Source organism: Aspergillus undulatus (genome assembly GCF_047715775.1).
Source record: "Aspergillus undulatus strain CBS 261.88 unplaced genomic scaffold BDV17scaffold_31, whole genome shotgun sequence".
NCBI classification, from domain to species: domain Eukaryota; kingdom Fungi; phylum Ascomycota; class Eurotiomycetes; order Eurotiales; family Aspergillaceae; genus Aspergillus; species Aspergillus undulatus.
In genome coordinates this window covers 1-23552 of record NW_027396635.1, presented here as the reverse complement: position 1 = coordinate 23552, position 23552 = coordinate 1, and the positions used below count along the sequence as shown (strand labels likewise).

The 23552-nt window shown below is 48.4% G+C and overlaps 7 protein-coding genes across 7 annotated transcripts; 2 read left to right on the top strand and 5 right to left on the bottom strand.

The window, feature by feature from the left end:
* Positions 1 to 1468: 1468 nt before the first annotated feature.
* BDV17DRAFT_116428 (uncharacterized protein) lies at positions 1469 to 3096 on the bottom strand. The gene is made up of 3 exons (XM_073753937.1): positions 2158 to 3096; positions 2010 to 2109; positions 1469 to 1957 (listed from the first exon to the last, which is right to left on the bottom strand). Exons 1-3 carry the CDS (start codon positions 2671 to 2673, stop codon positions 1665 to 1667), a joined length of 909 nt encoding a protein of 302 aa, XP_073614546.1. The 5' UTR covers positions 2674 to 3096; the 3' UTR covers positions 1469 to 1664.
* BDV17DRAFT_265629 (uncharacterized protein) lies at positions 3096 to 6479 on the top strand. Its single transcript, XM_073758178.1, has 4 exons — positions 3096 to 3170; positions 3217 to 3309; positions 3376 to 6398; positions 6449 to 6479. Exon 3 carries the CDS (start codon positions 3643 to 3645, stop codon positions 6151 to 6153), a length of 2511 nt encoding a protein of 836 aa, XP_073614545.1. The 5' UTR covers positions 3096 to 3170; positions 3217 to 3309; positions 3376 to 3642; the 3' UTR covers positions 6154 to 6398; positions 6449 to 6479.
* A 124-nt stretch (positions 6480 to 6603) lies between these two features.
* BDV17DRAFT_265628 (uncharacterized protein) lies at positions 6604 to 7427 on the bottom strand. Its single transcript, XM_073758177.1, has 3 exons — positions 7304 to 7427; positions 7029 to 7234; positions 6604 to 6974 (listed from the first exon to the last, which is right to left on the bottom strand). The coding sequence occupies exons 1-3, from the start codon at positions 7395 to 7397 to the stop codon at positions 6702 to 6704; spliced, it is 573 nt and encodes a 190-aa protein (XP_073614544.1). The 5' UTR covers positions 7398 to 7427; the 3' UTR covers positions 6604 to 6701.
* A 1171-nt stretch (positions 7428 to 8598) lies between these two features.
* Positions 8599 to 9418, top strand: BDV17DRAFT_116390 (uncharacterized protein). The gene is made up of 2 exons (XM_073753936.1): positions 8599 to 9086; positions 9162 to 9418. The coding sequence occupies exons 1-2, from the start codon at positions 8807 to 8809 to the stop codon at positions 9323 to 9325; spliced, it is 444 nt and encodes a 147-aa protein (XP_073614543.1). The 5' UTR covers positions 8599 to 8806; the 3' UTR covers positions 9326 to 9418.
* A 514-nt stretch (positions 9419 to 9932) lies between these two features.
* On the bottom strand, positions 9933 to 13649 carry BDV17DRAFT_116133 (uncharacterized protein). Its single transcript, XM_073753935.1, has 3 exons — positions 12401 to 13649; positions 10726 to 12329; positions 9933 to 10667 (listed from the first exon to the last, which is right to left on the bottom strand). Exons 1-3 carry the CDS (start codon positions 13371 to 13373, stop codon positions 10035 to 10037), a joined length of 3210 nt encoding a protein of 1069 aa, XP_073614542.1. The 5' UTR covers positions 13374 to 13649; the 3' UTR covers positions 9933 to 10034.
* A 2542-nt stretch (positions 13650 to 16191) lies between these two features.
* Positions 16192 to 18516, bottom strand: BDV17DRAFT_299020 (uncharacterized protein; the record flags this gene model as incomplete). The annotated part of the gene is made up of 2 exons (XM_073763804.1): positions 16192 to 17562; positions 18162 to 18516. The coding sequence occupies 2 exons, from the start codon at positions 18514 to 18516 to the stop codon at positions 16814 to 16816; spliced, it is 1104 nt and encodes a 367-aa protein (XP_073614541.1). The 3' UTR covers positions 16192 to 16813.
* Positions 18517 to 21087: 2571 nt separating this feature from the next.
* Positions 21088 to 22359, bottom strand: BDV17DRAFT_265614 (uncharacterized protein). Its single transcript, XM_073758176.1, has one exon. The coding sequence runs from the start codon at positions 21728 to 21730 to the stop codon at positions 21377 to 21379; it is 354 nt and encodes a 117-aa protein (XP_073614540.1). The 5' UTR covers positions 21731 to 22359; the 3' UTR covers positions 21088 to 21376.
* Between the last annotated feature and the right edge of the window lie 1193 nt (positions 22360 to 23552).

Genomic DNA, 23552 nt, shown 5'->3' with positions numbered 1-23552 from the left:
TGGGTTACCTGGACGCCTTTGATGTTTGGCCAAGTCTCGAGCCTGGTGAGAAGAATTTTAAGCATCATTGTTTGGATAGTGACGCTGATCCGGTTTAGATATCCCAATGGTCGAGGGTTCCCTGGCGGGCTTCCCCCCCAGCAAAGTGATCATTTCTGCGAGTAGCGTTACAGCAGCCGCTCAGAGTGCCTCGACCCTGTTAGATAGTGATCTGCAGGCTGAGGTTGCCCTTGAAGAAACCAAGCGCGAGCAACTAGAAACCCCTATTTCACTCCTGCCAATGATGGATCAGCCGGAAACTTGCTACTCCCCTAGCATTGATTGTCTTGATAATGCCCTACTGAAGAGGAAGCGGTCGCATACTGATTCTCTGCAAATTGAGCGAGTCATCCGCAAGGCGCGCTCAGCGCGGGAGGCTAAAAGGCCAAATCCAGCTACGGAGGTACTCATAAAGACTTGCAAATATGATGACGGAAAGCCATTACTCGATGACAATAAGGTCCATGAGGTCTTGAATGCGGATGCTCGCCTTTTCGACTCTGATCCCAGTCTGTTGTTAAGACAGGTTGTGGGTCAATGGATTGCGAATGTATCACAAGGTCAGCACGCACTGGGTCTCCCGAAGCAATGGAAGGGGCTAGATGGAGCCGTGGCGTACATGCAAATGCTTGACTTAGGAGGGATTCTGGATCCTATTGCCGAGCGTGTTGCATACGTCTTGCTCTATTTGAACTACAAGGAGATGTGTCAGGATCCGGAGAAGTACTGTCCGCGACCCCGTGCCCGATCGCAGAAAAATGAGACCCTTGTACTCGACTGCATCCTTGATCATTATAAAGCGGACCCAAAGCAATCGCGGGATGGTCAACACCGACGTAACAGAATCACTTCAGGTCCTCTACGGAAAGCCAGGTGGTGGTGGCGGCTTACCGCGACCCTGGGCGCTGGACTCTTGTTGATCGGTAGTGATGAGATGGTCCTCGAACTGTAAGTCGCAGTCTGCTATTGGAAACGCGCACCATCTTGACCATCATACCTAGATACAACACTTCCTTCACCAGCGCCCAGATAAACGCTCTTGTTACCCTTATTCTGTATACCCGCCCCGGAACTGTTCGCCTTTTCCACTTGATAGAGCCAATTGTAAAGGCTCTGATGCTCGGACGGCTACCTTACATTGTCAGGGACCTCTGGGGCAACGGCTATGATCTTCCGAACAGGCTTTCTGCTGCTTTTGCTGATGATGCGGGTGCGTTGGCCCAGCAGTCCATAAGCCGACCATGGAAGCCTATCAATGTTCAACAGGCTGCAATATACAGGGTCAGTGGCTTTCTATAAGTCATCTGTCTAGTCCCTTATTACATATATAGTAGATGGTTACACAGAGCAAAAACGTAGATAACTTGTTAGGATTAATCCTTGAGAACTTAAGTAGTGTTTTGCGGCGCCGATAAAGTAACAGGTTGTTATCAAGGCTAGGGGGGGAGGGATTAAGCCCTTCGTCCAGTTTGATTGTTCAAACTGCTTGCACCTGGAACAGAAATCAAAACGCCGAGAAAAAATCCTGGAAAGTCACGGTTCATTCAGCGAGCCTGTTTGGATTGGGTAGGAGTAAAAGGTCTTTGTAGCGATTGGAGCCAAGCGACTCAATGCTACCAGTCCATCTAGTGCGTGCTGTTTTGCGATGAACGGATGCTATGGCGCGGTGAGTAGTGGCCAGAGCATTTGAGCAAGCGACTCACTTCCAATAGTGTATTAATAGACTTCACAGACGAGGTTGCTTTCAAAAAACGGAATGCTTCTGAGTCTATCGGCCAACGTTCAATGTCGTCAACGCCGATAATGCCATCATCCATCTCATAGCTCTGCATGAGCCGCATAGTGATAGACGCCACTGCCTTTATCATAGCTGTGTGGGCTTTGTTAGAAACAAGGCGACTGCAATGTTCCAGTCCGGCTACGCAGCTGTCAGCAAGCAGCAGCTATCAAGTTGTGTTCCTGTACGATACCGATTTTGACCGTGCCGTTTGATGTCAGGAGAATATTGGAGCAGGACAGACGAGTATGCTCAAAGCCCGCGGTCATCAGGTAGGATATGCCGTTGAGAATCTTCGAACATCATTAGTACTGTCTCATTGCACTGGTTTCTTGACGCACCTGGAACATAATAGCTCCCAGAGAATCTTGATCCGGGCTAAGGCTGACAAGATGCTCAAGGGTAAGGGGGCAATCCTCTACCAAAACAAAGAGCTGCCCTTTATTCCGGTAACATTCGTTTGCTGAGAGAACATTGCGATGATGCACTGTATTGAAAAGCCGCAGAATCTCGCCAGCATTCTCTGAATACTCTCGAATTGCTTTTATCCGGTAGGGATAGGACTTCTGCACTGCCGTAATGACCCTGCCCGCGAGCCTGCACTCAAAGAACGGCTGAAATGTGTCCCAGGGGGACTCTTTGTCTCTAAATATAATAGAGAAAGGCGCACGTCTTCCGCACTTAAAGGCCTTAAAGAGACCAAGGGTTTTAGGGGGCCCATGAACCACCTTACCTCTCTTGTGTATCTTCCCTTGCGGGACAACACTGGAGGAAGATCCTAGTAAGAGGTCAGGCTGCTGCAACATCATGTTTTCTAAATCATAGCATGCTTCCCACTGGCAATAAGCAATGAGCATCTTCTTAAATGTGTGACCTAGGTGAGACTCCGGAGCCCCCTTCACCCATTCTGCTTAGTCAGTCCCATCACACGTGGGTGCAGTTAAGGTTGCTTCTTTCCACTTCTTGAAGAGACTTGCAAGGTTCGGTCCAGTTCCAGACACTCAGCGCTCCCTCCTTACTTGCGGACATGGACCAAGCAACCCTGTCTGATCGCCAGTTGGCTCAGGAGCGAAACCTGAAGTACCGGGGCACAGCAAGAGTTTATATCGATCAGATTGTCTTACATCAATGTATATCCCGAGAACTAGACCCGAAAAATGTAAAGCGATTGAGCGAGATATTCACGCAAGATCGCTGCCGCCGGCTAGACACCGGAAACCATATTACAGCAGTTGTATCAGAGCAATACCTGGCTGTCGCCCTTCAAACGGCCGGTTTGACAATTCAAGACTTGAGAACCTGCCAACCGGAAAACTACCCGCTACTAAACTTCCCCGGGAATCAGTTACAGTGTCTCCACGGTCAGCATCGCCTGGCTGCGGGAAAGAACCATCTCGTACCTAGTGAGCAGTGGTGGACCGTTGATATCTATCTCGATAGTATGCCCTGATCGCACTCCTTGCGCTTATTGACTTTCGTGAAGGCCTAACAGTCTACCAAAGATATTAGCCCTCCCCTTCTAACAGCACTTGTTGATGAGTACTCAAACGAGAAGGTACCTAGTGATGGAGAGGTCTTCCTAAAAGTCCGCCAGTATGAAGCGGAAGGCAATGCCCATTTTGAGAGACGGTGGATTGCTCGAATTTCGCCGAATAAAGCTAAACGACTCCGGCAGCTTTCGTCACGCCTTGATATTCGCGCTGCCTTCGACCGCCTGCGCACGATTCCTGCCTTGCTACTACAGGGCATGAAGATCGGCTCTCTCCCTAGAGTGCTAGCCACGAGTTGTGACGAGGTATGTGTGCTGGTTTTTAGTTCGTAATTCCATGCTGACTGAACAGGAAATTGTCCGTGCTCTAGATACACTATTGCTAGGTTGGTCCGGGATTTTGGGCCACAATACCGCAAGCATGTTGAAGCTAGATCCAGAAACAATTGATAAGCTGCAAGGCAGGGCGCCTGGCGTTTCATCTCAAGATGCCACAGAAGTAGAAGGGCTGGTCCTTAGTGGCGCAGTTTTTCCGAAGTTCAGTTTATCAGAGCGCACTGACATATGGGGGAGGCTCAAAGAGCACAATGGCTTGATATGGTCTCTTAATAGTTTCTTCCAAGACATGTGGTATCTCGAGGCGTGCGCAAACTGCATGAAGCGACTGGTCGTTCCTAGCAGGGATCATCCAACCATCAGGTCATCTTTTATGAGAATATATGACCCAGATCATTCTAGCAACGAATACCCTGTCCAAACCACCGAGACCACAGCTCCCCTGCGGCCTTGCTCTCAACTTGCCCGCGCAGAGCTGGGTTACCGACAACTCTGGCTCTACGCCCAGCGTCACTACCCTAAGATACCGAGGGAGTCTGAGGACGAGAATCTTACCACCAGAGTAAATCCTGAGAAGGCCGATATCATACTTCTATGTACCATGGCTCAGCTCGCACTGCGCCTCAGGTTTTTCTCGCCGCGTATCCAAGGATTGGCTGGTCTGTCCCCTGATCGCCAAATGGCACGTGACGTTCTTCTGAAAGCCCGGAGACCAGAGTATTTTCAATATAAAAGTGACACATTTGAGGACCTTGTGACTCAGATCACCCAATGTTTCAACCAGGCAGTTCTAGTCAACCATCAGACCTCCCTAGAGCCCGTTGCAAGCCGCGAGCCTAAACCCAAGAGCAGATGCGGCCTTCCACTTGCCAGGGACCAAAAACAGGATTCTCGGTTTCTATTTCTCGACACCTTGCATGGCGAGCTTCAACATGACGGCAAAGTGTCAACGCTGTTTATCCGGCAATGTGTCGATTTTACTTTTTTCGGTAAATTGCCGGATGAGGTGTACATTCCAGCCAACGTGCCTCCTAATTTGCAGGGAGACTCATTGCTCTTCGTGCCCCAAAATGATGCGCTGCCAGCAAGTACACCGGAACTATCTCGGACGGAAGGTCTGACCGAAGACCTGGCCAACGATGTGGCCAAAGACTTGGCCAGAAACCGGGGCAAAAATCCGGGCAGAGACCGGGACAAAAACCGGGGCAAAGATCGAGGCAAAGACCGGGATGGAAACCAGGCCAAAGGCCGGGACACAGACCGTGGTCAGCGTGGTATCGAGAAAGGTCGTCCGAAAAGGAAATTGCGTCGGCGGGCAAAGGCCAGTTCCGATGCTGAAACAGAATACTCATCAATGAGCACTGATGACGCCCCGAAACCTCAAGAACCAAGCCAAACTGAAATGGAAGGTGTTACGCAAGACGCTGCAGGCATCCACCCACCAGTAAACCAATCGGTAACTGGCCAGGAATACTCGCACAATGTCCATCAAGCCCAAAGTGAAGCAGCGATAACGGAACCCAATGCCATGGGGCTTGTGGAGCAGTCTGGCCTCCCACAAACACAGTCCAACCGTGATTCAATTATCACCACCGTCGACTTTGAAGTGCTCCCTGAAGCACCTTCCCATACAGGAGAGACACAATCAAACTTGGAGCAGCGACCAGATGAACGTCAATCATCGGTAGTAACCGAGGTACCGGAGGATGACGTTGATGATCAATTATCTGATGTACTTGGCGTTGACGGTCAGCACAGAGAGATTGGCAATGGGCATCCAACCCAAAAAGCCCCACAGCCGGTAGACCCTGCTCGAGCTAAGGCGTTAGCCCAGTTAAATAATCCTCGGTCGCCACCACACACGCATCCAGCTGGAGAATCAACTAGACCGCGTCGCGAGGTCACCCGGATGCACCTGTCGAAAGTGATAGAAAACGAATCAGAACGAGATCAAGCAAACATAATTCACGTTAATCACAGCAACAGAAGGGCGAAAGATCAACATGTTCGTTTTGACGCCCCTCATGCAGAGACCGATAGGACGGCAAGAGCCCCAGAGGCTGGTGCTCAAGAAGTCACACCTGGACAGGGTGCTCGACCAGTCACCCGAGTTGACTTTGCCAGTATTCCTACAGTGGAACGGTCGAAACCTACCCCGCAGAGCTCGAGACAGGACGTTGGGCAAGTTGGCAGGAAAGTCCTCAAGCCTCGCAAAACAGCAACCAACAATTCATCGCCTGATCAACGCTTGCCAGAAATGGTCACAGTTGTGTTCGGGATCGAGGGGGAAGATGGCGAGTGGCAGAATAGGGATGAGGTGACGGTCCATCGGTCAGATCCATCGGCGGTGGAGCAAAAAGCGAAGGATTTCGCCAGAGCCTATCAAGCGACGTTCTATACTAGAGAATCGCGAAATATTACGCCTGGTCAGTGCTTCGAGGCAGCCATGGAGGACCGGGAACATAGAATTTGGATGCGATGGAACAATTATGAGACGGATGATGAATTATAGGCTTAGTGACCATCATGGCCTTCTAACACTAGATGCGTAACTTATATAGATTCTAGCCTGGCTAAGCCATAAGTCTGCTGCTATTTATCCTAACAGGCTCTCGGTCCGCAGCCGGTGAACCAGCGTAGCTCTAGAACCCCTGCTCGTGAGCCAGGTTGGCCCATGGACCGACGGGCTCTAGATCCGCGGCTCATAGACCAGCGTCGATCAGTGACTAGGCCGGCCCATGGACCCGGGCTCTAGATCTGCGGTTCATGAGCTAATGTAGATCAGTGACTAGGCTAGCCCTGTAGCCTTCGTGGATATCAGCGCGCTTGAAACACAAGTCTGTTGCCAAGTGGCCGAACAGGCTTCCAGTCCGGCGTCCGCGAGCCAATGTAGCTTACTATCCATCATGGATGATGGGCCTTGGATACTGGGCATAACGAGTCTGTGATCCCTAGCCCTATGCCCGGAGTGGCTCCATACCCCGTATAAGTAGGCCAGGTGCGGTAGACAATTATTTGCACTGGGCTAAAAATATATAATCGCCTGGCTACCTACTCTCCCTAGAATACGGAATGCAGGTTTCCTCCTATAAGCTCTTTCAGAAATGCTAATTCGGTCACTTCCTTTTGACGCTCAATAACTTGACGCTCTAGTGCGGCAACCTCTTGTTCCATCTCGGTCGCTTGTTTGGCCGCATCTTTTAACTGCCATTCCAGCAGCATGTTTTCAGCCACCAAGCTCTGTCCCTGCTCTCTTATTGCTCTTGTAGATGTTTCTAACTGAATTCTCTTGTCTTCCAGAGTCCGTAGACGTGCCTCGAAACTCCTGGGTGCCTGGATGTGAGTTAATCATAGAATGCCACTGTAGCTTTAATGGTCTGGCCCTACCCTGCCTGCCTGCGAGCGATGGACTGCCCGAAAGCCTTTCCCTGCCTCGGATGATAGTTCTTTCAATGCCCCAACAGAGTGTTTGCTGAGTGGCTTCCTGAAAAGTGATTCTATTTTGGGGTTGTCAAGCTGCCAAGCATAGAGTGCGTGGACGTCAGGCCGTAGGCGAATATTACTCGGGTCCACATGCAACTCCAAGGTTTCCTCTTGATAGGTCCAAGTCAGTCCTGACTCAAGAGCAAAGAGATTGACCAAATCAGCCCTGAGGGGCTCACCAATATGTATTGAGAGACGGTTGCGGCATTGCACCCTCCAATACGACCGTTTCTCACTGAAAGAACATCTGGAAGTGGCACGCTTTTCCGTCATGGTTATGGTCAATAGTATACAAGATTGTTGTTGTGACATAATCTTACTTATAATAATTTATCACAGTCGTAACTCAAGCAATCCCTACGTCGCGTAAGTTATGACCAGAGAAGTACAGTTCCTCCGCTGAATATACGCCAAGGTTAAGAAAACACTGCTAGCCTATGTTTAGACTAGTGCTGATTAGCCATTTCAAGGAAAACAGATTTGGCCGCCGACTGTCATGTAAGGAAGCCGTGTATTGACGTTAAAAACACACTGTATCTGAAATAAAGACCAATCATAGCAGACTAGAGTCTCCACCAGCTAAGATACGGATAGGAAAATACCGGAGTAGCCGACGGAACCGCTGTGCCGCGCTCGGGCATCCAATTGCTGCAAGCGACCCACCATACACAGGTATCTTACAGAGTACGAGTATTCCTACCACATTCAGCCAATAAATACCAATTTTTATTACAGCTAAATTCTTGAGGAATAGTAGGAATACAGCCATGGTACGTATCATAGTATTGAACCCCTCCCCCGCCCCCCTCTTCGGCAGTTCGGCCGCATGGGCATCTAGATCTCTGATGCGCACCCCAATCAACCACTCACGCCAGAATACAATGGCTGGAACAGGATAATACTCACCTTACAGAGTACTCGGACAGCGCATTTTTATAGATAGAATCAAGTCCTTCTTTTCAGGTGCTGGGGCAGCTGGCTCCCTAACGCTTCTCGCTCTCCAGACTGGTTTACTTTATCATGGCAAAGCCAAAGGTAATCCGTCACCGAGTATCTAATAGGCCACACGCAAAGAGTCAGCAGTATCGTCGACGAAGAGATACGTTATTCCGGAAAGGTTTTGAATTCAGCCAAGAATGCGATGCAGATGCACTGGTAGTAGTCCGATTGAAGAAAACTGGGCAGATCTATGTCTTCAACTCGAATGACCGGTGGTTCCCTTCTCAGGAGATGTTGGTATGTATTATCTCCATCGTATCAAGATAGTTCTAATTATTCAGGAATCCACATATCCAAGACCACTACGGACCACTCTGCAAGAAATAGCAGCGAAGTATAAAGACTAGGGTCTTGTAAAAGCCGGCTCAAAGCACCAAGTCTGATTTGAAGTCTGATTTTAAAGGATACAAAGCGGGATTAATCTGGTGGCGGAGGGTCGCGGATTGTATCTCCAGTGGGCCTGGTACGTCATGTGCTAGGGTAGGGCTAGTCCCATTGACTCGGGCCGTGAAGGGTTTCATGGCCCGCTCGGGTTGAAAGGAAAGGAATGAGGAAGCTATATACACAGCCTGGTAGATAATCCCAGGGGGAAGATATCAAGAGTCAATGGTCATACTCGGCTATTTTCTAGAGAATACCCCTGCAAGTCAGGTTAGCATGGCCTTGACCTTGAATGTACAGGAATGGGACCTACATCTAAATTTATCGAGATTCCGAACGCCTGTTGGCTTGCAAACGGCTATCAGCTCGCAGACGCTGTTCGCCTTGTAGCTTGTAAATGTTCTTTGGCTTGTAGATATCGCAATGCTCGTAAACGTCGGCTGGCTCGCGCATGTCGTTTCTCTCGTAAACTTTGCTTGGCTTGTAAGGCCTTTAAGCGCCAGTGGGCTTGCAAAATCTCATTAACAAGTCGTGGGTCGATGGTATCTTTAATGTTGAGGCACGCGGTCGGCCCTGGGTCTGGTGTTGAGTCCTTTTGCGACGCTAAAGGCGAATATCGCAGTGGAGTATTTCCATCAACGTCAGCAGTAAAGACAGCGGTTGAGTCCAGGTCCAGGGTGCAAGGCGATTCTGCTCTGGGAAGATTGTTATTATTATCAACAGTAAGGACAGCGGTTGGGTTTCGATCAGGGCGCGGATTATATTGTGGGGTAGCGTTCCTGTGGGGGAGAGTCCACTGCTGGGAGGTAGTTGGGCGATAAGTTGGTTGCATTTTATGGAAAATAGAAACAAGAAGGCGTGGATTGTGTAGGAGTCGATAGAGATGTATGGTCTGCTTTATGCGGGGAAAGGTAGAGAGAATAGCGGAAAGGGATGGAAGGAAGTGAAAATTAAGAAGATGAATTGTATGAGAATCAAGCTAGATTCCCGGGCCAGTCCACGTTCTTATGCTGGCGCTTGATCTGCCAGGTCATCAGCTGAGCCATGCATCCCCCTGTGCAGTACGTAGAGTTGCGGCGAAAAGCTACTGCCTTGCGCCAAGCGGATTTAGAAAGCCCGTACTGTGCACAGCAAAACCAGTTTCACCACTGAAAACACACTTCTCTTCTTTGTGCGCCACAGCCAAGACACTAGCTGCAAAACTAGGTGCATCTGAGATAACTTGTGCTGCTGTGTAAAAATACAGACCCACAGATACCGGAAGCACGTGCCACCTGAGAAGTGGCAAGTGGCTGGTGGCTGGTGAGTAATCATGATAGAGAAGCTGATGGAAATAGCTCCGAGATTCTGGAAGTAAGAGAAATGCATATAGATTGTTTGGCCACCCCAGTCCCCCCTTTTGAAAAGAGATTAAAAAATATAGAAGAGTACGACACAATAATTTGAATAAACTTATTGAATAAATTCATATTTCTAAAGAGAAGAAGGATATCCGTCTATTTACATGGCCAAGAGCAAAGACACTACCTTTCAATGCCAAGCATGTTGCTCGGTACTCTGTAGGAAGCCACAGTATCCTTTTACCTTGAAGATATATCCACTGGTCATCTTGTACTGATATATTGACATTTTTTTCAGACTGACTGTTAAGCGATAAAGTGACCGACCAAACCCAATCAGAATGGCCCTCAAGGGTCTGGCGCAGCTCACCTGTGCTGGGATCCCAGAGCTTGATGGTCTTATCAGTAGAGCCGGATGCCAGCAGCTGACCATCTGGTGAGAAAGTGACTGACTGAACCGAACTAGAATGGCCCTCAAGGGTCTGGCGCAGCTCACCTGTGCTGGGATCCCAGAGCTTGATGGTCTCATCAGTAAAGCCGGATGCCAGCAGCTGACCATCTGGTGAGAAAGTGACGACTGAACCGAACCAGAATGGCCCTCAAGGGTCTGTAGCTCTGCGTTCCAGTTTTCTTCAACCCTTGGTAACCAATACCAGTTTGATAGCTCGCTCTTAAATATTCCTCGGGTAACCGAGTTTCTTGGACAAAACATTAGTCCTGAAGAGTAGAGCTGAAGGGGTGCAATATCAGTTATATGTCGATTTTTCAGGATAAATCTCGTTGCATCATAATAAAATTTTGAAACTTGAGAATCTTCACAGCTCTGTACTTATGTATCAATAATCAAATTATAAATGAGTAAAACTTTTTAATACACTTACTTGAATAATAGGCTGTAATGTTGTTATTCTCCTCACTGCTTCAGAAATAAGGCCGAGTATACTCATTGCCTCAAGCCAGTGAAGAAGATGTACTTTGAGAACTGAGAAAGCCTTTATCAATGCACTGGTTGGGTCCTGACTTTGTACCAAATGCTTAGTCCAATAACGGCAGGCGTATTGTAATTCGGGCAGCAGGCAATAATCAACACAATCTTGATCAATCTCACTGCGTTGAATACCATTACTTGGCAGGTTGCAGATATTCCCCCTTAAACTGTGTTTCATGATTTCCAGGCAGTTGTCCGCAAGGGTTGTATGTACCGCCTTTGCATCTATCCAGAACTTCCTGCTTTCTTCGGTCTCCTTTGTCTTGGCATCTAGCAGGAAGTCCCGGAATGATAGATGAAGGAGCCTGACTGGTATGGATGAGCTTGGGGGGACATGAAGCACAGAGTGAAGAGAATTCAATCGATGATTGATATCGTCCAAGTCCATGTTCACGAGTCGGCTGAGGGCAACAGCTGAGAGGGGAGTTGCAAGAAGAATAATAACACCAACTAATTCCTTGAATTCCTGAACTAGTTGTTGCGATTCCCAGCTGTCCTGACCGGCAAGAAGCTGATTTAACACTGTAATATATGTGCTACCCATCTTGGACACATAGGTAACATGGCCGGTCAGGATTGCTTGAAGTCGCTTCTCAGGGTCCCATTTCTCATCGCTAATGAATCGGCATATTGTAGTTGCAGAGATAAATAAAGGCACTGCCTGCTCTATCAGAAGATTCATTCTCACGTTTCCAGGCCAACCCGCTGGTAGAGCACGACTCTCCGTGAGTTGTGCGAGCTTTGACTGGAAGTATCGAGAAATGTCATGCTCTATCACTGGCGAAGGGATCTGATGCAGGATTAAATCCTGGTAAGCATCTGCAATTCTTCTGAAACCAAGGTTGATTGGCAGATCCGGTCTGCTTGTTAGAAAGAAGCGTAGTTTCACTGCAGGTGACGACTGGACTCGTGGCAAAAGCCTAAGGATGAGTTTAATATCATCCTCCTGGTCACATTCATCCAGAGCGTCAATGACCACCACCATGGTTGTACTTGGGCTCTCTTTGGTTTCGAGTAACGGCCGAAGGAGGAGTCTCTCAAACTGCTCCCTAAGAACCCTCTCTGAGATATCAGCATCATCTGCCAATGTCTCTTGGATGCTAGGGACCAGCTGAGGTACCTTGGTTGCTAATTGCTTTACAAGTGTTGGGAAAAGTCTTTTTGCATTTCCGCGTTCCTCCTCGCCCCTTTTGAAGAAAAAGCTTGCTGCAAGTGCCTTTTGTTCTTTAAAACGTCGCGAAATTGTTTTCGAAATTGTTGACTTTCCCGTGCCTGCCATACCATTCAACCAGAAAATACTCCTTCCATGAGGTGAACCCGCCCACTTCTCTATCTGGTCTAGAAGCTCAACCCGGGTGCCTGGGAGGCATTCTTCATGCTGCGTCCCATAAGAATCAAATTCCGCCCCTTGCGCAATCTTAAGCCGGTCTATATAGATTATGTGCTTGATATTATCTGTGGTGTTGTTCAAGCTTTCAAGCTGTTGACTAATTGTCGCTATAGAATAGTAATGTTAGTTAAATTCATCTATAGTCTAGCAAAAACGAACTTTTGCAAGTATCACGTACTACAAATTTCAGTCACCAGCTTCTCCTGTGACACTTGACCACGAGGGACGTAACTAAGTAATTCCTTTGCATAGGATGCAGCTGCTAATGCTGCATACCCCTGCCACTGCTTATTCTTGTGCGAGTCGGAGTAATCACAGATACCCCGGATAACAATGCAAGGGAAGTCCTGCATCAAGCCTGCAGCCTCCATTTCAAAGCATAAGGCACCTGTTTCTTTCTGCAATCGCTCTCGTGTCTCACCGTCCTTTACCACAGCATTCCCTGACGCAATAATACCATAGTAGAGCTGTGGCTCACTGCCATCTCGTATATCCCTTTCTACCTCCCACTCAGCCAGGCAAACTTCGCAGCTAGCTGCGTTGGAAGGATGTCCGTGCTGAGTTTGAAATAACCTATCATGTTGTTGGTCTGGTGGACTGAAATTCCGGCGTGTCCGTGCGTTCCGTTGAATCGCTCGTTGGATATAGGAAGGATAAAGTGGGTCTTCCCGAAAAGCAGCTGCTCTCATTTGGTTGACCGCAGCTAGTAATAACCTGGGTGGGCTGTCTAGAGAACCAGTGCGGATAAGCTTCCCACCTTTGCCAACTTTCCCCATGTCATGCTGGACCACCCCCCCACATGTGCCAGTGGGATAACTGACTATAATATCACCGAGGCGTATGTCATGGGTTGCAGAAGGAATTCCACCTCCAATACCAACCATTAATCCGAGGCGAAGTGATTTTGAAAAGGTCCGCATCATGTTATTAGCCACGGTCGTAGCTGAAGTCGTCCCATATTGGCCTCCAAGGCATGCGATCGCAACCAAGTGTTTGCCGATCCGGCCTAGAGTATATATATTGGTGTCCAAGCTGTCCTGTTCTTCGAGCGGCCCAAAGATCTCATCAAGCATCTCCTGGGCAGCGGCGGCTTCGATCGGAAGGGCACATATCCAGCCAATCTGAAATTCCTCAAGTGGGGGGGCTGCCATCACGATCGTATCAACGAAGGCCGGGTTTCAAGGTTAAGACTAGATAGGAGTTGATTAAGAGCTGATTTCTGAAGCTAGCAGGAGCAGATAGCAACTACTTCGGATAGTATTGGAACCATGAGAAAGGAGACTATGTTAACGCCCAAGTTGGCAACCTGAGAGGGGCAGACTCTGACAAAGTGAGGCTATGGGAGGATGCATCTCTATTGGTGCTTGTACGCACCAATCATTTCGCACGTCTGGTAATAACAGTCTTATCTAGAGTACAAAGGCCTGGAAGGCCACTATTTGCAATAACATCCTTATATCCAAGTCATGATTGTGCAAGAGGAACCTAGATTGTGGGCACTTAAATGCTCCTCTGTGAGGAGAGGACCAACAGCCGCTACTAAAAGCGAGACAATGAGGTTAAGATTAGTCCCTTGGACAAGGCGGTCCAGGCAGGCAGTAAGATCTGTGCGGGAACCATCTCTCCGACTACTGTAAGCTACTCTCGTAAGGCGGTGGTCACCGGCAAAATCACCACTCCGTCTCCAATATTGGCAAGGCAGGAATGGCAGACATCCTTACAGTATCATCTATTTTGCATCAGCAACCTAACATGGCGCCTCGACTTGCTGCGTCGCAGCTTCAACTTGTCCATGATATGATACTTAGCAGAACACTAACCACATCCCAGATGGCTGAAGCTGCTGGGTGCAGCAAGCGTTCGATTATCAATATCCGCAATAACCTTGAACTCTTCGGGAACGTTCGAGTGCCTCCGAATAATGGGGGCCGACCGCGGACGATTACCCCGATCATGCTAGATTCCCTCCAAGATCACTTGCGGAAGAGCCCAGACCTATACTTGGATGAGATGGTAGATTTCCTGTGGGAGGAGTTCAAGGTTCACGTGTCAACATTTGCAATTAGCCGGGCGCTTCATTCATCTGGATGGTCACAGAAAGCAACTCGGCTGGTTGCTCGGGAAAGAAATCCAAATCTGCGGGATTGGTACCTTCACAGCCTCTCAGAGTTTCGCTCCTATTATTTGGTCTTTGTAGACAAGTCAGGCTGTGACAGGCGGGCAGGGCAGAGAAGGACAGGCTGGTCACCTCTAGGAGTAACCCTGGTTCAGAATTCTCGATTTCAAAGAGGCCAACGGTATCAGATACTCCCTGCTTATACGCAGGATGGAATTGTCTTATCTTGGATATTCCAAGGATCAACAGATGCTAGTATCTTCAAGGATTTTATTGAGCAACTCCTGCATCATTGTGGTAGATGGCTGGAGCCGAAATCCATGATTATCATGGATAATGCGTCCTTCCATCACACGGAACGCGTAGAAACTCTATGCTCAGTAGCAGGAGTCAAGCTGGTTTACTTGCCGCCTTACTCTCCTGACTTGAACCCAATTCGAGGAATTTTTCGCGGAGCTAAAACGCTTCATCAAGAGGCATAGCCGGGACAATGTAACCGATAACTTTGCTGAATTCCTTGAATGGTGTGTTGAAACTGTGGGTGCGCGAGCAGAGAGTGCAAAGGGTCATTTTCGACACGCTGGGTTGATGATTGAAGATTTTGAATAGAGCTAGCCATTATTTGCCTTCCATAAGATTTATATATTTCAATCTGCGTCCCAGGATCTTGCTAAGAACTTGTTGTTACTAGTCACAATGACCAAATGACTACGAGAGAGATAGATACAGTAGCTTCACTGATGAGGAAGCGTTTACATAGCAAGAGTTGACAGTCTATACATGGTGGGTAGGCCAGTTTGACTATATTCCTCTCTCGCTGTGCATGTGCAGAACCCGATGGTTGAGCATGTGTATTGTGACCGAAACTTTATCCAGGGATCAATTGATGCGCACTCAGATTTAATACTAGTGTCTTGGCTGTGGCGTCAAGAAAAGAAAAGTGTGTGTTCGAGGTGAAACTGCTTTCGCTGCTGACTGTAACTCAGTCTCGGCCTCCTGGTACACAAGGAGGGAGAGGGTGACATGGGCGTGCGGTATTAGGACACAGCCTGGTCTTGCGGATTGCCCACGAGCTGCGCCTGCAGGACAAACCTGGCCGCTTGAAATCCAACATATTGCGAGTGCGGTATTTTTGCTATTGGCTGGCACAAGGGGGGCGGAGTGGTTATGGTGGAGTTGAAGGATGGTTGTGCGCAGGATACAGCCTGGCAAGGGGTAAATCAACGGGTGCATGAGGGTCGACATGGCCACCCAAGGAATCTTGACTGTTTTGAATGCGAGAAAGAGCAGGTGAAAGAAGGAACGTAAGGTTCATGATTTGTCACTCTGTAGCTAAGGGAAGAACTGATAAGGCGGACAGGTGGGTAAGGTTCAACGACGCCATCCTGGAAATGTTGGATCATCATGTAACGCGGTGCCTTTGGACGCTGGGCAGTGCAAAGAGCTGGAAGAGAGCCTGTTGACGGTTTGCAGGGTCAGCCTCTCTTGAATGAAGACAGTCAAAATAAAAACCGGCAGGCAAAATGAATTATTGGCTAGATAAGAGACGGCAAAAAAGTCCAGCGGAAGAGCCAGTCCAAGTAAACGGGCAGGGAATCTGGAAGTGAAGGTGACAATAAAAAAGGCCCAGCCATGATCCCGAATGAGACAGGGGGACGAAGGGGGAACAAGGGTCTTCAGAATGAGACAATGGGTCGCGATCGCGTGTGTGTAGAACATGGGAAGTGAGTTGAGGAAGAAGGAGGGATTAAGAGAAAGGGTCAGAAACAGCAAGAGAGCTCGGAGAGCCGGCCGGCAGTGATCATGTGACAATAGTATAGTGTCGGAACATACTGCCCTCCGGTACCGCCTGCCCCTAGGGGTCTGACCTCGCTTAGTAACTACTTAGTAACAAGTTCGCGCGCACTTGTGACAGAGAATATGATAAGTGGTCTAGAAGGGATTTTGGCTGCCATCAAGCATCTCCACGCGCTTGGACTTGTCCATAATGACATCAACCCTGCAAACATTACAATTGATGAAGACGGTACGCTTATTCTCATTGATTTCGATAGCTGTCGCTATATCGGAGTCTTTGCGCGATACTGAAACGAAAAGAACCCATCATTGGCACGACCCTTCTGTTGGTATCTCGCTCGAGAAAAACGACTTTGACGCTTTCAAGGATCTACAGATATGGCTGACTGGATCGGCGGACGAAGTCTTTCTCTTTTGAATGACGCGCTTGTTGGTAGAACAAGGAAGTGACGCACACGAGCTCTTTCCCTAACAATTTATGGACGATCGGCGACGAACCAACGTGGTCACGATGGGCCTTCTCTAGTTCGCCGAGGCGGAATTGTTGTGAAGCTTCTAGTGATCTTTGGCTGGGCGACATGCGGGAGTAACGTAAGATAATATGCATGTTCAGAATACCAATATAGTAGCACCGTTCCCACGAAGCATTAATCTGTTCTCTTGCTGATGGAATTTCGACTATAAAACATTCTTTCTGCAACTCCTGGAACGCCTGCGACGATAGCTAGCGGCCTTACGCTTGAGTTTTGTAGAATAATGTACTTGAAGTGCTCCAGCACTTCTGTTCTGAAAATGCTGCGCAATTTCCTGCCAATCCATAGTCCCCGCGGCTTTTAGTTTGACCAAGAGAGCTTCCTCTGCAGGTGAATAAGGCTTGTTCTTCACAGACTTCCTAGGGTTTCTAGCCGCAGGCGCACGTGCAAGGTCAACAGACAGTGCCGGCTCCCTGGGGAAAGAAGATTGTAGTGATAACTTGTCGAGCTGACTGGGCAGAATTGGGGTGAACGAGAAAAAGTATTCCTGTTGTGGTCCTTGGGATTCAATAGTAAGGATAGCTTTCCCAACAATGTCCCGAGTGCTGCAGTAGCCTGCCGGCGACAGTTGTGATAGAACTGGCGATGGCGGTATTGGGTGAATTGGAGACCCGGGGGATTGCTGAGAAAGCGCATTTTCACTGGATTTTCTCATGGAGCGGGTCATGATTCTTTGTCTCTTCGAGCGACGCGGCGGCTCCCTGGGTTCTAATTCACTAGATTGGCTGTAGTGCTGAGAGCCATCATCAACATCGCATTGCTGGTTCTGACGCTTAGAGGCTTGTCTTTGGGCCACCACTGATGGCTTGCGTCGAGGTGGTAGTGGTACTACCACAGCGATCGAGGGCAAACGTTTTTCATCTCGAAGTGGTGCCACTCCAATAGAGGCTGACGCTGATACATTTTGCTGAGGCTCCTGCAAGCCGCTACCTAGATGATCAAGGGTCTCTGATGTCTTCACACCATCCCGATCGTGCCCTTGTTCCTCAGTAGATTTGGCGGCCTCGTTGTATAGCGTATGTCTTGATGGGATCCCGCAAAAGTTCGTGCCGTGGCTTTCACGGTGCCGGGCACTGGAAGGGCTCCAGCTGTCGGAGCTGTGGTGGTCCCGTGGGGTAGAAGACTGAATGTCGAGCTCAGGGACAGGAGCATCATCTGAGATGATATCTGCACAAGAGCCACGAACAGGGGAGCGGTAGGCGATATCGTTGTAATCAACAGGTAGAGCTGCAAAAGTAAATCAGCATATTAAACAGAGTGGGTATATGCATTTAAGGAAGCGCTTACTAGAGTCATCATCCCGCAAAACGGGTGGAATAGGTGTAGAAGCCTCGGCTTCTGCAGGGAACTCAATGCTTTGTCGTATTATTGTATCTTCAGAGCTGCTAGCCACATCTGCCCCTTCATCAGACCTAGGGAGAGCCGCGGCTGTGGTTACAAGTTGAAGGTTAGTGAAACGACCCAGCACACAATATAAAGGCCTGTGAGCTCACAGAATTCGGCGGTACCCAGAGTCGTATTGCCGTCTCCTTCCTGTGCGAGGTTGTTCTGCGTACGCGAGTCCATCAATTGTGGTTCTGCTGCCGCAAATTTGGCCAACTCGACGTCGAACGAATTCAGCGGCGCAGCGCCGCATGCAGAATTCTCGCTGTAAGGATGGTCAGGGAACGGAAAGCCGTCGCCCTGAGAGGGGTCGCAGTCAGCCGTGACGGGTAGGTGAGAAAGAGGCGGTAGAGTGGGCAGAATAGAACGAGGTGGTCCCAGTCGTAGTGATTTGGAGGGCTGGGGCCGGTAGAACTCGATGTTGTCGAGATCGACCAGAACTCTTCGTGGTGGTGGCTGAGACATTGTAGAGGAGAGATGGATGGAATGGAGAGAGTTGTGCAAAAAGAAGGTGATAAACAAGCAATGACTCGCACCACTCTGTGCATAGACAAGGGCAAGCACCGACTTTATAGGAGAGCTGATGGATAGTTAACCTTCGCTGCCTCAAGACAGCCGGGAGACATGGGACCTTCACCCTTCAGAAAGTCCCCGGATAACCTCCTTGAATCCAAATGCAGCTCCAAATCCACCCACCAAATTCAACCAAAAGCCGGACAGCTCTCCGCCGATTGGCTGTTGCAGCACCGCCAGGTTCTGCGCTCTAGGAATGGAGTCCACACGGATATCTGAACTCCGAACCAGCGGTCCCACAGCCGGGTTGCGTGGTGGGATTTCAACCAGTGGATACCGTCTAAGGCAGTGTCTGACGCAGTGCCGCTGAACATCAGATGCGTCATCACCGTCGAAGTCAGATCACTGTTGGGGAGGACGATCTCCGAAGCAATCTGGCGCTCGGTCGTCCCCTGGCACTGCACGGGGCGCAGTCGCTGTGGTCAGCTGCAACTGAGGCATTTTTTCTATTGGCCGTGATGCTGAGCAGTTGCAGCGAGGTGGCACCAAGAGACCTGATACAGCCATCCTAATCTCCATCCATACCACGGAGAGTGTCATGCTGCAGCAAACGTCCCAAGAGCCCTTGGAGAGAGTCGTTGCAGGCTCCTTCCAGCAACAAGACCGGAAGCACACAGACACGAGGAAAGCGGTAAATTCAGAGGCAAACGGGGAAGATTCCAAGTAAAGAGCGCGTAAACAACACTCCTTGGTCGTATGACTCACCAAAGGTGTACGGGTGAACCTTCTCCATCTCCCTCTCTCGCGTGCTCTAGGCAGCAGTATTTCCCCCCTCCTAGTTTGAGCTTCACAGGCCCAACAAAAGCCGCGCTGGGCGCCAGACGAAAAATTCAAAGCCCGCGATAGCGAGTCAGAGGGCTGCAACCATGCCCATCAGTGGAGATGTCAGGTCGTGTGACGAGCCGGGAGTTTCAGCCCGAATGGAAAGTAAAAGAGAAACGGGCAGTTTAGCCGAGCGCCGGAGATTACCGTCTCACCGTGCGGACGGCAGGGGCAGTGTAGCGAAGGGAAAAGAGAGAAATCATCGTCGAGCGACGCACTCGACGCTTATATAGTCGCGGTGGCGAGACGACGGGGCGGTGGGCGGCGGCAGATCCCGTTCGGGGATAGCACGACGGCGCCAAACCGCATCGGGCGACGCTAAACCGGAAGGGGCCCAGTCACGACGGTGGCTAAACCCGAACGGGCGGACGGCCAGAAACGGCGGCGGCGGCCCAAATGGATTTTCTACTACTTGATAACTGATTACTAACTGATTCAGAGTATGAGAATGTTAATGTCCAGAATTGGGCAATCCAAAAAAAAGGCGCAGTAATTAAGGCAGGCTTGAATAAAGTATATTCTAAGATTTAGCCTTATTACTTTGATATACTACAGAACTATATAAATACTATTGAATAGTCTTATCAGAAGTTATATATATCTAGCAAGTACTTAACTTTAGTCCAGGCAGTTAAGAAGTAAGTTTCCAAGTACTTATTAAGTATTTATAAATTAGTTAGGAAAACTTCTAATATGCCTTAGTTCTGCGAAGCTAGATAGGGATGATATTCTACAGTATAATAGCTTCCAAGAGTTTAATATTTATTACTCATATTAAACTTCTAATATAGAAGCTAATTACCTTTGGTATATAAGTCAGGAAAGTAAGTATCAGTAAACTGCTCTATAAGTGCTTGCTAACTACTTGTTAACTACTTATATTTTAGGAAGTCAAAAATACTAAAGGTCTGCCTTATTTCCTTTAACTAAAAGTAAATTAATTTTACTATTAGCACAAGGAAATTCAAGGTCAAGGTCTCAGAACTCCTCGAGAACTAGTAATAATAAGTAAGTCTACTAAGTGCTTTACAAGTAGCTCTAAAGTAGTTTATAAGTACTTATAAGATTTTAGGTCGACAAGGTCTGGTAATCTTTGATATACTATTTTAATAAATACCTTAAATATTAAATAAAGATATCAAGAGCTTGAGCTAGAGAATCTTGAATTAGAGCTTTAACAGAAGAGAGCTAACCTGAAGAAGCAAGAGGAGGATATTCGCCTGCAACAACTTCAGAATGAGCAACTAGAGCTTGATCTTATGGAGAGGAGGATACGGATACAAGAAGTTCAGGAACATGAGCTAAGTAGTTTATAATTAGTTTATAAGTACTTTTTAAGTACTTGACTAGAACACTTGTGTTAAAGACCTTAATATATATTTTATGAGTATATTTCAGTCCTGCCTGACTGGTACTAATCTCATAAATCTACTAGCGATACTATTTCTAAACTAATTAACGATTCTTGATAAAAGCTATCGCTTAGTAACTGCTTAAGAAGTAATAATCTTGCCTTTTAATTAGAGCAGCAACAGAGCAACTCTTAGGGTCGCGGTAGTACGGTAGTGGGTTTACAAATAGTTGGTAATTAGTTTGAAAGAGATAATGCGGGCGGAAAGTTGGTAAAGATTAGTTGTAGGTCACATGGCTGCCAAGCCCATTATATAAGCAGAGTTGTCCCGCACGAGCTAAAAGTTGACCTCAGGTCACCTGCAACCACATTTCAAGCCCCGGCTGACCTGTAACCACGGCCTACCGGCCACCGAATGAGACGAGCATCCATCGCTTCCCATTGCGCTAACGTAATCCACAAGCAAACTGTCACATGACCAGTCACGTGAACATTAGCTAGCTAGATACGGTCGCGCCTCACGCGAGGATCTATATATGTAGCGGCTCAGCGTCGAGGCGGAGGGGACCTCCGTGGAGGTCAGTTCCATTGTGGAGGTGGCGTGACCTGTGTACACCCATTGCCCGATTGGAAAGAGGTGAGGCTTGAGGACAAAGCGGCTGTGGGGTGCCTGAGGTGTCGATGGCACGTGAGCGGCGGCTCGTGACAGATCAGCGACCGGACAGCGGACTGGCCCAGTCTTGTTCTAGAGGTTGCGTACTCTGAGACTGCGAAAAAGCTGCAGGGAGATATCCGATACTGGTTGGGAGCCTCAGGTGGCGATGTGAAGATTGTATTGGCTCTCCAAATTGATCGGAGAAAGCCCATGATTACCATTGATAAGTGGGAAAGCAGTGGAAATGGCAGGAAGCACCTTGAGCAACGCATCATCATTTAAGAACGGCCGGCAACATCGCCATTGATGGGGCTCCGTTAACCATTGAATTTGAAAAACTATTCCTGAGACCACGTGAACTCCCAAAAGAACAGGACGTTGAGCTAAATGACGACAAGCTGGGGTATCTTGCAAGCCAAATCTGGAATAAGCAGACATTTCATGGTTGATTATATGAGCGAGGTGAAGAGGATGGAGAGACAGGAATATTCCGCGATGCAGCGCCCTATTAATTTCAAGAGGGTAGGCGAGTGTATGAAGCACTCTCTACGCTGGAATCCCCCAAGATAATGAAGATTCAGAGATGCACCGCAATGCACCAGGTTGCTATCGGCTTGGGCTACTCGGAAAATGACAACTACTTTCTCTGCCTGCTGCAGTTAGTTATCAGCAAGGACAGCGAGATTAGGACACACCGGTGAATAATCAATCCCACGCACGCGGAGCGCATAATTTATGGCGATAGTAGTACCTCTCTGTTTAATGTCTTCGACGACCCCGATATCGGCAATATTAGCGCTTTGTCATGTTAGGAGCACTCGCAGCCGCTCCTTTGATACTACACCTACTCCCAGGGTGTGGAGATCCACGTTGCTTCGCGGCCGCTGATAAACTCCTACAAGTATTTCCTTGGGCGGACAGTGCTATGGTCGCAATACCATGAGGGCGCGCATAATCTCTTAACTATGCTGCGATTAAAGGGAGTTGCTTTGTAATTCTTGCTTCGTCGTTCTACAGCCAGGGAGAGGTTTGAGGCTGAAGCTAGGAGATAGGATACTTTATTATACCTCTAGAGGTGAGTATATATGAGGACCAACTCAAAGTAATAAGCTAATTCAGGAATAATATATAACATAATTCCCAAGCAAGCTGCTTACCCCCACCAAATATCAACGCGCGTAGACCATGCAACTATTCAAACAACTACCATGCTACCTAAAGCGCGTCAATTATCTCGAAATTTAGTAGAGCAAGAAGACCGAATCCAATTAGTAATATCTGCTTTGAAAAATGACGAAAATCCAAATATTTGTCGAACAGAAACAGTTTTTGATATACCTCTATGTGATATTGGCTGCGGTTTGCTACTGGCGAGGTCGTTAGCTGAAGCCACCGACCTCGGCGGGAGTGCAGCCCCTATCCTCCCCGGCTCCGCTGCGGTAGATAAATAGCGGTAGGAGCCCGCCTCACTAGAGAGGCAGGCAAGCAACCGTCGAGGCCTTTGGCCTGCGACTTTGCTGCTGTTGGGCTAGCCGTGACCCACGGCTCGAACCAATCGACTTCGTTACTAGGAATATTATTATATCAGGGTATTAAATAAAGGGGAGTAATACAAAAGTATAGAACCACGTGATCTCTAGTAGCTGTGGGAAGTGATAGATGTATGTCTCATTGGGTGGCCGGTAGGCCGCCTAACGTAATCCACGGGCGAACCGCGCTTACGGGCGAACCGCGCCTTTTCACCACTCTTTAAAACTTTTCAGCTAATAACACTCTTAAATCTAAATATTTCCTTTAATATCTATCATATTTATAAAGCTACTTATTAATACAGCCTCTAATAGTATGTCCTATAGTCCTGCAGCCACTGCAGCGTGGAGGAGCACGCTGGGAAGGTAGATAAACCTGTTCTTGAACCCCCCCCTCAACTTGTGGTTCCAGCTGCTGAAGACGATCCTGACCTTCCTGTACAGTTAAAAGGGTATTATTACCTAGAGTAGTACGTCTCCTTGCTCTTTTCTTCACTTTCCGCTCGTTTTCAGCTCGTAGGACCCTAATTTCTTGTTGTAGAAGAAGGTTTGTCTTCATTGCCATCTGGGC